The sequence below is a fragment of the Lactuca saligna genome, chromosome 3 (genome assembly GCF_052625555.1).
Source record: "Lactuca saligna cultivar CGN05327 chromosome 3, ASM5262555v1, whole genome shotgun sequence".
Taxonomy (NCBI): domain Eukaryota; kingdom Viridiplantae; phylum Streptophyta; class Magnoliopsida; order Asterales; family Asteraceae; genus Lactuca; species Lactuca saligna.
Window position 1 is genome coordinate 62,137,523 of NC_136419.1, and position 13,751 is coordinate 62,151,273.

At 33.6% G+C, this 13,751-nt stretch overlaps 1 protein-coding gene across 3 annotated transcripts; it reads left to right on the forward strand.

Moving 5' to 3' along the window:
* The first annotated feature begins 557 nt into the window (after positions 1 to 557).
* LOC145036707 (coatomer subunit beta-1) lies at positions 558 to 6,068 on the forward strand. 3 transcript variants are annotated; one of them, XM_078985176.1, is made up of 6 exons: positions 558 to 715; positions 1,714 to 3,764; positions 4,726 to 5,235; positions 5,321 to 5,406; positions 5,541 to 5,752; positions 5,835 to 6,068. In XM_078985176.1, the coding sequence occupies exons 2-5, from the start codon at positions 1,719 to 1,721 to the stop codon at positions 5,743 to 5,745; spliced, it is 2,847 nt and encodes a 948-aa protein (XP_078841302.1). In that variant the 5' UTR covers positions 558 to 715; positions 1,714 to 1,718; the 3' UTR covers positions 5,746 to 5,752; positions 5,835 to 6,068. The 3 variants fall into 3 exon arrangements, with proteins under 3 accessions (XP_078841302.1, XP_078841303.1, XP_078841304.1); XM_078985177.1 differs by having other exon boundaries at positions 568 to 715; positions 1,696 to 3,764; XM_078985178.1 differs by having other exon boundaries at positions 571 to 715; positions 1,717 to 3,764.
* Positions 6,069 to 13,751: the final 7,683 nt, after the last annotated feature.

The following is a 13,751-nucleotide window of genomic DNA, read 5'->3' on the forward strand; positions in this document are numbered from 1 at the left end:
ACATGTCAAAACTACATTTATTTCGGCTAAGAATATGATATAACATACATATCCTTTATATTTTCTTAATTGTATGCGAAAACATGTCAAAACTACATTTATTTCAATTACTTTTGCTCGATTGTATTTTCCATATGAAATTATACGATTGATTTTTCATTCCTTAACTAATCTTTTTTATCACAATTAATATCAATGTCGTATTAAAAAACTAAAATGTAAGCCTCATCATATTTGTAATCGTCAGTTTCCAGAGTTTCCAGAACCCGTATGTTGATTTTTTTCGAATGATAACTATTAATATAAAAATTTTTCTGAACATAAAAATAATATAAGTGTTTTTCTTCGTATATATGTATAATTTGTTGTGCTTTTCTGTATATATACCTCAAAAGAAAAAAAGATTACCCAATTAATAAAGTTGAAAATAAACATAACTAGAATAAAACCCTAAAAAATAAAAATTCAAAGTCAAGGGTTTTTTATTACAATGATAAAAGAAAGATAAAACTATAGAATAGAATGAAAGTTTATAAAATAATAACTGCTGTTTTTTCATATAAAATTTTGACATTTTTGAAGCAGCATTGTTCTATTGCTCGACGCGATCTGAATTCTCTCCCTCTTATCAGTGGATCGATCTACTATTCTCTCATTTTCCAGATCCATCCACACCACCAGATCTCGTTAACTTGCTCGCAGCCGCAGCCCCAAGGTAAGTTCGATAACCCCTCCTTCTGCACGATTACTCAAGCCCTAGCTTCTTTACACTTCAGGCGACTCTCATTCTCATCCTAAAATTGTTGTTGAAAATGTCATTTCTTTGTGATCGGCCTGGATGCAATCTGGTTTTCTCAGAATTAACTTAGGGGTTTTATTGCATTTTCTCAACTTTGTTTGTGCATTTGTGAATTTGGCGATCTGAAGTGCTTAAAATAGGATCTGTTCTTAATTTACTATTTCAGTTTGATAAAATTGGTGTGAAGTGTTGAATTCACTAATCGATGTATCTCGTTCGTTTTCAACTTGTTCTCTTGCTGACTTTGTTATCTTAAAAGACTTTATACGGGAAGCTGTGTTTTCAGAATGACAGATCTAATAGATATTCGATTAAATTTTAGATTTTTTTTACTATTTGGTCTTAATCTAACCCTTGTATCTCACGACTCTGGATCCCTCGACCTGAAGATGATTTATATGGGTTTGGTACAATTGGGCATCGTCGATTTAAGCTTGGATGTGTAATTTGGATATATGATCCTGTAATTGTGATAGCGCCTATGGATAAACTATGTGATAGCTTTCAATGGCCTTTTGGAAATCCTGTGAAGTAGCAGGTTGCCCACTGGTTAGAAGGGATATAATCCTGCAATTTCAGTGAAAACCCTATGTGCTATTGATTGCTAAATTATGGATCTCATTCAATTTGTCTGGATGATATCTTTTGTGTGACTATCACACTAGTTCTACTTCATAACTACTCATGCTGTTATCTGCTTCCACACATACAAAGAAATAGATCTGTGTATGAACTTTAACTTTCTTGTATCTAATTACACTAAATATGATGGTGTGTATAACATGGAGTTTGAATACATGATTTTAGGAGTATTCTGTTTAGAATTTTTGTAATTGAATGCTGTTTCTGCACTAAAGAGGAAAAAAGACCTCAACTTTAGATCTAACTCCTAAAAGTTTGCTTCTTTATTCCAGAAGCCATGGAGAAAACATGCTCACTACTTGTCCACTTTGACAAGGGGACACCTGCACTTGCAAACGAGATCAAAGAGGCTCTTGAAGGCAATGATGATGCTGCAAAGATTGATGCCATGAAAAAAGCAGTCATGCTTTTACTAAATGGAGAAACACTCCCACAACTTTTCATCACAATTGTTCGATATGTTCTTCCTTCAGAGGACCACACTGTTCAAAAGCTACTCCTTCTTTATCTTGAAATCATCGACAAAACAGACTCAAAAGGAAAGATCTTACCTGAAATGATCTTAATTTGCCAAAACTTAAGAAACAATCTCCAACATCCCAATGAATACATCCGTGGGGTCACTTTAAGGTTTCTTTGTCGCCTCAATGAGACAGAAATTATCGAGCCCTTAATCCCATCTATTCTAGCTAATCTAGAACACAGACATCCATTCATAAGAAGAAATGCTATACTTGCTGTGATGGCTATTTACAAGCTTCCACAAGGGGATCAGCTTTTAGTTGATGCTCCAGAAATGATTGAAAAAGTCCTCTCAACAGAAGCAGATCAATCAGCCAAAAGGAACGCGTTTCTTATGCTGTTCACATGTGCACAAGAACGTGCAGTGAATTACCTTTTAACCCATGTGGAAAGAGTAGCTGAATGGGGTGAATTGCTTCAAATGGTGGTGTTGGAGTTGATACGTAAAGTCTGCAGAGCTAACAAGGGCGAAAAGGGAAAATACATCAAGATTATCATATCTTTATTAACTGTTCCTTCTGCTGCAGTTATCTATGAATGTGCAGGGACATTAGTGTCATTATCCTCTGCCCCTACTGCTATTCGTGCAGCTGCTAATACCTATTGTCAACTCCTCCAATCTCAAAGTGACAACAATGTGAAACTCATTGTTCTTGATCGATTAAACGAATTGAAATCCTCTCATCGTGAGATCATGGTTGAAATGATAATGGATGTTCTTAGAGCCCTTTCAAGCCCTAATCATGACATTCGAAGAAAAACCCTAGATATTGTTCTTGATTTGATCACTCCACGTAACATCAATGAAGTTGTTCTCACTTTAAAGAAAGAAGTTGTGAAAACCCAAAGTGGAGAATTGGAAAAAGATGGAGAATATCGCCAGATGTTAATCCAAGCTATTCATTCATGTGCTATAAAGTTCCCAGAAGTTGCATCCACAGTTGTTCATCTGTTAATGGATTTCTTAGGTGATAGTAATGTTGCTTCAGCAATGGATGTAGCTGTTTTTGTAAGAGAAATAATCGAAACAAATCCGAAATTAAGGGTTTCAATCATCACAAGGCTGTTGGATACTTTCTATCAGATAAGATCTGCACGTGTTTGTTCTTGTGCTCTTTGGATCATAAGTGAATACTGTCTTTCTTTATCAGAAGTTGAAAGTGGGATTTCAACTATAAAACAATGCCTTGGAGAGCTTCCGTTTTATTCAGCTTCTGAAGAAGGAGAAAACAACGATTCTTCAAAGAAAAGTCAACAAGTCAACTCGATCACCGTTTCCTCCAAAAGGCCAGCTATTCTTGCTGATGGGACTTATGCAACTCAAAGTGCAGCTTCTGAAACTGCCTTTTCACCTCCAACTGTTGTTCAAGGGACTTTGACTTCTGGGAATTTAAGGTCACTTCTGTTGACTGGTGATTTCTTTCTTGGAGCTGTTGTGGCATGTACTTTGACTAAACTTGTGTTGCGTTTGGCTGAGGTTCAACCTTTGAAGAGTGAAGTGAATAGGGCTTCAACTCAAGTTTTATTGATTGTTGTGTCGATGATTCAACTTGGGCAATCTTCATTTTTGCCACATCCTATTGATAATGATTCTTATGATAGGATTGTTGTTTGTATAAGGTTGCTGTGTAATCCAGGTGAAGAGATTAAGAAAATATGGCTGCAGTCATGTCGTGAAAGTTTTGTTCAAATGCTTGCTGATAAACAGATGAGGGAAACTGAGGAGTTGAAAGCTAAGGCTCAGGTGTCACATGCACAACCTGATGATTTGATTGATTTTTATCATCTGAAGAGCAGGAAGGTAAAAGATTATTCTTTCCATTTATTGTTTTTCTTCATGTTATTTCTCATTTTCAACTTATTTATATATTTTACTAGAATTATATCCCTTGTTTCTTTGTTGTTAACTCCTTGCATAAATGATGTCTACCTGAAAGAGGTGTTATTTGAACTTTGAACAAATGCTTTTTTTTTTTTTTTTTTTTTTTTTTTTTGAATGAAAAGTCAATGAAAGTACATACTGGATTAAAAGTTATTATTTGATTAGTGTTCTAGATGTTAATTCTAGGGGTTTTATTTAGAAAAGTCCCACTATTTTGGGAAATTTTTTTCAATAAAGTCCTAAATCTTTCTTTTGAACAGAAAAGTCCTATTATTTAGGGAAAATCACATAATCTATCATTTCCTGTTAAAATAAAAAAAGGACTTTTTTCGTTAATTTGGGCAAATTGTTAAATAATCGAACTTATCTGTTTAAAAAAAAAAAAAAAGATTTAGGACTTTAGCAAATTTTTTTCCAAAGTAATGGGACTTTTCTGCATAAAACCCTTAATTCTCGGGTTAATATCATAAAAGACTTTATATATTAGGTTTTTTCCGGATTAAACATCAACTTTATTTTTTTTTTCCTGAAAAAGACCTTGAGTTTTTTCATTTTTCCCCCGAAAAACTCAAACTTATTTTTTCCTAAAAAACCTTCAACCTCTTACTTATTTTTCGAAAGCACTTTCAGATTTGACAAATTTTCCCTGGAAAAAAACTGCTAAAAGGGTCAAATTGGAAAAAAAGAAAATATACAAGGTCTTTTTCTGGAAAAAAACAAAGTTGAGGTCTAATCCGCAAAATCACAACATACAAGGTCCTTTATGATATTAACCCTTAATTCTAAAAAATAACAAAAACAATTAAATGAAAGACTTGACCTAAAATATCTGAAACACTTACATAATTTATAACTGAAAGTACATTGCTATTTCTTATAGGGAATGAGCCAGCTGGAATTAGAGGATGAAGTTCAAGATGATCTAAAACGTGCAACTGGAGAATTCATCAAAGAAGGAGATGCTGCAAACAAACTCAATCGCATCCTCCAACTCACTGGATTCAGTGATCCAGTTTATGCTGAAGCATATGTCACTGTTAACCACTATGACATTGTCCTTGATGTAACTGTCATCAACAGAACCAAAGAAACCCTTCAGAACCTCTGTCTGGAACTGGCCACAATGGGCGACCTTAAACTCGTCGAACGCCCCCAAAATTACACCCTTGCCCCTGAGTCCAGCAAGCAGATCAAAGCAAACATCAAGGTGTCTTCAACCGAGACCGGGGTTATTTTCGGAAACATCGTTTACGAAACTTCAAATGTCATGGAACGCACTGTTATTGTCCTCAATGATATTCATATTGATATTATGGATTATATTTCTCCTGCTGTTTGTAGTGATGCTGCTTTTAGAACAATGTGGGCTGAGTTTGAGTGGGAAAACAAGGTATCTATCTATCTATCTATCAATCAATCACTTTCATATTATTTATTTATTTAATAGAGTTCTCTCACTTTTTTTTTTTGAATAGGTTGCTGTGAACACTGTGATTCAAGATGAGAAAGAATTTCTCGATCATATTATTAAATCCACAAACATGAAGTGCCTCACTGCTCCGTAAGTTTGTTTTTTTTTATTTTTATATACAAGAAATAGCAATGTACTTTCGTTGACTTGTTTGACTTTTTAAAAAGATTGAAAGTTGATTGCTGTTTCTTGTATTATGTGATGATGAATTTGGTGATAATTAGGTCTGCACTGGAAGGTGATTGTGGGTTTCTGGCTGCTAACTTGTACGCGAAGAGTGTGTTTGGGGAGGACGCTTTGGTAAATTTGAGCATTGAGAAGCAAGGAGATGGGAAGCTAAGTGGATATATTCGTATAAGGAGCAAAACCCAAGGGATTGCTTTAAGTTTGGGGGACAAAATTACCCTTAAGCAGAAGGGAGGCGCATAATTGCTTGGTATAACTATAACTACATCCTACTTTTCCATTTCATTTTTTATTTTATTCAAAGTTTATGTTTTTTTTATTTTTTTCTCTAGGATGTTACATAGAAGAATAAGGGAAGGTTTTTGGAATTGGAGTTTGTTTAAATGAGGTGATTGCTAGTTGTTGTGCTTCGGATCATTGCAGTTGTAGATTCCCCCGTTATTGGTTACAAATTTTATCACTTCCTTTAATTTGGTTATATGCTTTTACTATTACTATTATTATACAATTTTTTTTTTGATGTAAGAAATTTATATACTCATATATAATTAGTTGTTTGTGCACTATCATTGTTTGTAAGCATGATAATTCTTAATGCCGTATGTTTTTGGGGGTGACTTTCATACCCATTTGATAATAGCATATGATCTTAGGCATTGGTTTTTTGATCAAACGGTTTAGATTTAAGTTATATGGCTTAACAATATACTTTGGTTCTGATTTTTGTGTAAAACTCGACTGTATATTTTTATATTAAGATTTGTACTTATAATGGAAGCATTTAAGGAAAGTGAAAGTAATTGGTTTTGAATTTTAAGCTTTAGGACTTTTTATAGTGTATATGTAAAAATATTAAGTTAATGAAAAAGAAAACGCTAAAAGAGAAACCAAATTTTAAGATATTTAACACCATCGAGATGTGAATTCGATACATGTTAGTAGTAACCTGATTTGTAAACTACTTTTTAGAAATTATTTGTTGCGTACGTGTTGCCAAAAATGCTTATGTTATATATTACTAATGGAGGTGCATATTGTTGAGTGAAAGGGGTTAATAAATAGAAGCAATAAAGTCCCTACTGTTATCGACTAATTGTAGATGACTAGATGGTTTTATGCACCATGTTTTTTTTGTTGAATTGTAACGATGCTGTAGTAATCTTTATATGAATTGGTTCATATCCGGACTTTTTGTAGCAAACCTAGTTGCAAAACTAAGTTATTTTAATGCAATTTAATCGGGTTTTTGGAATAATTTTTATAGTAATAAAACTATTCGACGATTGGTATCGGTATATATATAAAGGACAACTACGAGGTAAACGACTTTTAAGATTTTGTTGGTTATGTGCTGCCAAAAGTGGTTACGTTATGCGTTGTTCGATAGCAATGCATAAATGCACGTGGAAGAGAATTATGAGGAACTAATCAGGTGGAATTAGATTGGGTGGAAGCAATAATGAGTTTTAATAATGTTCGTCACCATATTTTTATATTATATGAACTTCATCCCATTCATATTCAATGTTATCCACTACCAATTAAAGTAGTGTTTGTTTTTTGTCTGCAGATCTGCGTGACCTCTTTTATCTGCACCGTGCAGACATTAGCCTTTGCAGACTGTTTGTTTTTTTGAAGACTGCAGACTTAAAAATATCTGCGCGCCATCTTCTTGGCGCAGATGTTGATCAGAGTCTTCTAACATCTTCTAGCCTAAACACACACACACACACACACACACACACATATATATATATATATATATATATATATAAGTTTTTTTTTTTTTTTTTTTTTTTTTTAATTTATATTTTTTCTAACTTTATTAATGATAAACAATTTGAAAAAAAATTACAAAACTTAAAAAAAAAACGTTCGATGATACAAACATGATATTTTTGACAAATTTATAAATAAAAATTTATTACAATAATAGTCGTTGAAGTTTATATAAATATGAAAAAAAATTATAATATATTCTTATATTTTTTTGCTAAATTTTATAAAATATTATTTAATACAGTATCGTCCGTTTCTCAAGAAAATATTTATGGTACGTTTTTAATGGATTTAATTGAAAAATCGAAGTTTATTTTCATCTATTTATGTATCAAATTTTTTGATTACTAACTATAATGTTTAGTTATAACTTTGCAACCAAAGTTGTTGGTTTTTATCAAATATGTATGTTAATTAATACAATTTTTATTTTTATTTTTTATACAATAATACATAAAAGTTGATAAAGATTTGTTAATTATTTATAACAAAACCATAAAAATATTAAAAAAAATCACTTTGAAGTTTAAAAAAATCAATTTATTTAGATTTCAGTTTATTAGTAGCTCGCAGATGTTAAAAAAACAAACAATTTTCTTTTTTTAGACTGCAGACGTTTGGTCCACCTCTTCTACTGCAGGTCTACAGATGTGGTCCATAGACTGCAGACATTTTGCCTTAGAAAAAACAAACAACACCTAACTCTTGGACTCGAGTTCTTCTTAAAACTAAGACACAAGTTCCATGACACGTATGTTAGATAAACTGCATTGATTTGCGATGTACACATTGCACTTCAAAATCCATCGACGTATATGGTGATGGGGCGATTATTGTGATCATGACAATTTGGTGTGTGATACAAGGTCCATTCGCAAATATTTGTCATAATTCGCTAAATCTACCAACTAAAAATAGTTTGCCTAAGAATAAGTTTGACTAAATCATAAGAAAGTTAAGGAAAATATGTGACATCCCCAAAATCTCGGCCAGAAAAGACTGATTTTCATTTATGCTTTTAAAAGAAATTCAGAGTAAATCCTTTTGATTTGAAAGAATTGCGGAATTTGTTCCCAAAAACAAAACATGATAAAACAATGTTTACTAAAGCATTTCATAAAAGAAATGTATTTTTCATTATATAATCAAAACTCGGGGTGTCATGTTCCGATACAGACCAATAAGCATAAACGATAACATTACAAATCATTCAACAAATATATACATATACAGACTTGCAAACAAAAACAACTTGATGGTTCATCCATCTTATGCCCTTACGCCACTTCCTGTAATACAAATAAAACTGAGTGGGTCAGGCTTGGGAGCCTGGTGAGCATATAGGGTTTTCAACCCACAATAAATGATTAAATTAATTATTATCAACCAACAATAACCCAGTTACCCATTCCCGTTATTCTCACTTTATGTCCCTAAAATAACTAACACAAGGGACCTAATCTAAGAATATTTTCATCGGGGTGACAACACATGCTGCAGGGGGTTCCTCAGCAATATAAGTCAAATAAGACAACCATGAGGGGGATGGAATACAGCGAATGAACACCCAAGTTCATTAACACATACAGGTTATGAGCCTGCTAGCATTCCACTAGACTGTCTAGAAAAGTCCGTGGTCGTTATCTAAATTCCGCTAGATGACTGGATCAAAACAACAACGAGGCCTCTCATCTGTTTATTACACACCAACTATCTACCCATGTTCTACCCAACATATTAGTAGATAAAAACATACATTTTTATACATATTTTCAAAACCTGTATAGCATGCTTGATCAATACATTTTCCATATAACAGATGAGACACACACACATAACATGTATTTCATATAGAAATAATCATATCTGTAAGATAGAAGAAAGTGAATATATATTCACACACATAACAACAAAATATACACATAACACGTATCTCGTATAAAATACTTCATAATTATACGTTAGGAGAAAGTAACAACGCACTCACACATATAAACAACAATATACTTAATACACTCAAACCATGCTTGTATTATTATTGCGTTTATGAAAGGTAGTATACACTCACTTGATCAGAAGATGATCGGACAGCACTACGACTTTCAAAAGTAGTAATCCTCAGTAGATCTGGAAGATCTCTACAAAAATCGAACTTCTCGCGGGCAGAGCTTCGGCTCGGAAACCGCACTCCTCGGGATCTTCGGGATCTCGGGACTTGATTCGGGACTCGGGAATCATATCGGGGCTTCGGGGGTAAAAACGCAGAGCTTCGGCACGAAACAGAGGAGAAATGAGCAACTATGCCCGGACCCCTCGCATCCTATTTATAGGAGGCTGGAACCTCCTCGTACGCGGGGCGTACGCCTGTACGCGGGGTGTACAGGGCTCCGAAGTCGTCACTGCATGCGTCATCCGAAGTGTCGACACTTCTTGCTGTACGCGGGGCGTACTCCGGATGAGTCCGGTGACTCGTCTTCGGATAAGGCCGGATTTAATAATTAAATTTAATTATTAATTATTTAATAAACTTCGAAAATTCATATCTCCTTCATACGAACTCCGTTTTCGATGTTCTTTATATCCACGCGAAGGTGAGACTACGCTCTACAACTTTCGTTTAGACTCCGTCGGCTAATTTTGACTTTATTTTATTATTTATTTTTAATAGGCCGGGACAGAAAATTTCGTTATAAATTCATAACTTCTTCGTTTGACATCCGTTCTCGCCTAACTTTTTATCGCTTTGATACTAACAACGAGATCTTCGATTCTCGTTTAGATCACTAAGGCTAAATATCGCTCTAACGTAAATTTCACTTTTTACGTTAATCACCGTTGCCGGTTCTGTCGCGAAACTTCGACAGGTCATAACTTCCTCGTTATAACTCGGATTTCGGCATTCTTTATATCTTCGGAAACCTTGTTTCAACTACTACAACATTATCTAAAGATATCGAGTTTATTTTACACTTAAATTTTGACGCTTATTTTTATTCTTAATTAATCAAACCACATAATTAAGCAATTAAGCACAAAACGCATAATACTCAAATAATACACTTCTATTATTTCAAAACGGGTTACAAAGGTTAACCTAGACTATCACATTGCTAAAAATGGCAAGCCCAGAAACACAGGCGTTACAAAATATAATCTAATGTCGGCAGTATAATGTAGATAGTGTTGGTGATTTTAGTGTCATTTTATGTAACTGAAACTAACATGTGAGTTAATGAGCTTCATAATTTGTACTCTAATATATGTATGAGGTTTGTGCGTAGTGCACATATTAATAAGATCGAATTAGAAACCGGTTTGATGACAAGTCGGACGTTCGGGGGCAACGCCCCTTGGTCCGGGGTTTCCAAAGGGGCGGCACCCCTTTCACAGGGTCTAGTGGTAGCGCCCCTCGCAGGGTCCAATGGGCAGAGCCCCTGGCTGGGGTGTTTATGGTAAAACTAACGAAACTTGTTAGTTTTGAAAACCCTAAATCCTCATTAAAATCCAAATTACCTTGATTTGCTTCCAAATGAACTCATGACGACCCAACCCTAGTGAAACCCTAATCTCGTTTATTATATATAAACGACTCTTCATTTTAGAAGAGAGACATGAAACTTAGCTCTCATTTTTCTTCAAACACTTACAGAATCTTTCTAGCAATTTGACTTACAATTTCTGTGCCTAGAATCGTAAGTGTCATCTTGAATTATCATAGGCTGAATTTCTTGTAACTCAGACATATGGTAGAAATATCAGTTCGAAAAGTGTTACACGATCCAAGTTGGTATCCAGATCTTCACTACAAACCCTACTTGTTCTTCTAATAGGTAGAATTGATTTATAATTTATAATCATATAGTTCTAACTTCTAGTTCTACAAACATTCATAGTCATATATTTGCCGCCGAATATGCTTAGAATTATTGATACAAAAACAGTTTTGTAGAAAAGCTACCATACTTACCTAAGATGTAACAAACAAAAGAATATATTAAGAAATCTTGAAAAATAACTTTCACGAAATAGTAGATCTTCGTGAAGTGCGTTATTACCAAGAAGTTGTCAAAATTATCAAAATTTTGGATAAATTTATACCCTATCCAAAAGTAAACACGTACTAGAGAAGCTATGATGTTGGCCTTATTAGCACCTTTCATAAGTTTGTACCCCACCAACTTGACATATTATGTGACGAATTTAGGGCTTAGGATCATTACATTATTGAGGTTTGAGCAATAAGAATTTGATACTTTATTAGGCATCCTTAATCTACTTATATAATGTTATAGTTAATATGAGTAGGACTAGATCGTATCATGCTTATAGTGTGAACCAAAGCCTATAAAGCATATATGATCTGAAAGCATCTTACTAATTGATACTTTAGTAGGCATCCTTAATCTACTAATATAATGTTAGTTAATATGAGTAATTTAACCATTTTTTTGTTGTATTTTTGAAAAAATAACCTTTACAAAATTTTCACAAAAATAACCATTTTTTCAGGAATGGGCCATTTCGGAATCCATTTTGGAGTAAGTAGCACGGCTGTCTCATCAAAGAACCTCCGGATTGTTCACTCCAGATTAAAACGATTTATTTCAGAGTTCAATTTTGAAAATCATTTTCCATATTATATTCCGACATATTTCGGATCTTGATTTACAAATGCATTTCGACTCATTATGGGCACAACTACACATTTCGGACTTAATATATGGAACACGATCATGATGACCGCATTATTTTACGAGTAAGTTCTTTGCTGTAACACTTTTAGTAGTTTGATTTAAAGATTTTTATTGGTAGTAAGTTAGTCCGGAATACGAAGAACATATCCAAAATGCAAAGATAACGTTCCGGAGTTGCATTACATGTTGACATTACATCAGGAACAACACAAAACTAGTTAAATTATGTGTATTAGGGTATTATATGTCGTATATTAGTAATCCGGAACAAAAAAAACATTACGGAATGCTCCAAAATGTGATGATCTTGTCCGGAACACAAAAAACAATCCGAAATGCAGAGAACTTGTCCGGAATGTTAGTCGCTTTTCGTTCCAGAATACGATTCTAACTTGTTTTATATTTGAAGCATGTCCATATTTTTGATGCATCAGTTACACTAACTTGCACACCCAATGTTGTTGTGGATATTCTTACAACACTCAGAGATAGAATGGCATGTGAGACTATGTTCCAGAATTCATGTTTTGGGAGGTGGTTAGATATTCCTGCGATAGATGAGGATCCTTTACTTATACATTACGTGTTTTGCCACAAAGTTATCACATACCCTCAAAGAGAAGTAGAGAAAATGGTTTGATTGGGGGTTATGGGCTGCCTTTCAGGAAAAAAGACTTTTGTCTTCTCACTGGCTTCCATTTTGGTGATTATTTTCCTGCCTCTGTTTCTGGCATTGCCTTTCAATCTGTGTATTTCCTATTGTTCCGAGGAACGTCTCCATGAAATTAGACGATGTGGTTGATGTGTTTAAACATGCTTAATGAATTATCAAATGAGGATGCTGTCCGTGTATGTCTTCTGTATTTGTTACAGAAGGGTTTCAATGCGTGGCCGCCTCTTCAGCCAGAGGAGTATTTTGCTTTGATATCCAACTTTGATGAATTCAACAAGTATCATGTGGTTAATTTATAATTAAGTTATCATTACTAATATATATATATATATATATATATATATATATATATATATATATATATATAATTGTGAAAATTTTATATTGCAGATATCCATGAGGAGGATAATTTGAGTTTAGTTGTACTCTCAACTATTAACTGTATTCAATAAGGTTGGGAGTCTTATACATCAAAGTGAAGAAAAACCAAAAAAGCCTCAAAAAAAGACGTACATATAACACGGATTTTTATACGCTTTTAACGCTAAAGGGTGTGGTGATTGTTTTGCCAATGGTAAAAGTGACAGATGGGCGCCATATAGGAATTTACCATTCTTTTTCCACAATTTTCCTATGAGCGGGGTGTGGTGATACTTTTACATTTGTAGTAAAAAAACCTTATGTTTGCAATGACCAATCAATAGCTACAATGAAAACAAAACCACCATGTCACATCCCTAAATTTACAGCCATTTTAAATGTTTTATTTATGCTTATTTTAAATCATACTAATTTTTATAAATGCAGAATTTGTCCCATTAAAAAGTATTTCTGAAGAAAGTATTTTTCAATGATTATTAAAACTTGATATATTATAACTGATACAGAAACATAAGCATAAACAAGCCTTACATCAATATTCTAGCAACTTACGAGCTCCTTTAAATATCTCAACAGATAATTACATTATTTATAAGTACCTTCGTATCACTAACTGTGATACAAAAAAATGGGTCAGGTTAGGAAACCTGGTGAGTACATAGAGTTTTCAACCAATAATATTATATTATTTTAATTATATAATCTTCAGCAGTTAAATATCT

Coding starts and splice junctions, on each gene's coding strand:
- LOC145036707 (XM_078985176.1), top strand. CDS start 1,719: ATGGAGAAAACATGCTCACTACTTGTCCACTTTGACAAGGGGACACCT. Junction 5,236..5,320: donor AGTTTGAGTGGGAAAACAAG/GTATCTATCTAT, acceptor TTTTTTGAATAG/GTTGCTGTGAACACTGTGAT. Junction 5,407..5,540: donor ATGAAGTGCCTCACTGCTCC/GTAAGTTTGTTT, acceptor GGTGATAATTAG/GTCTGCACTGGAAGGTGATT.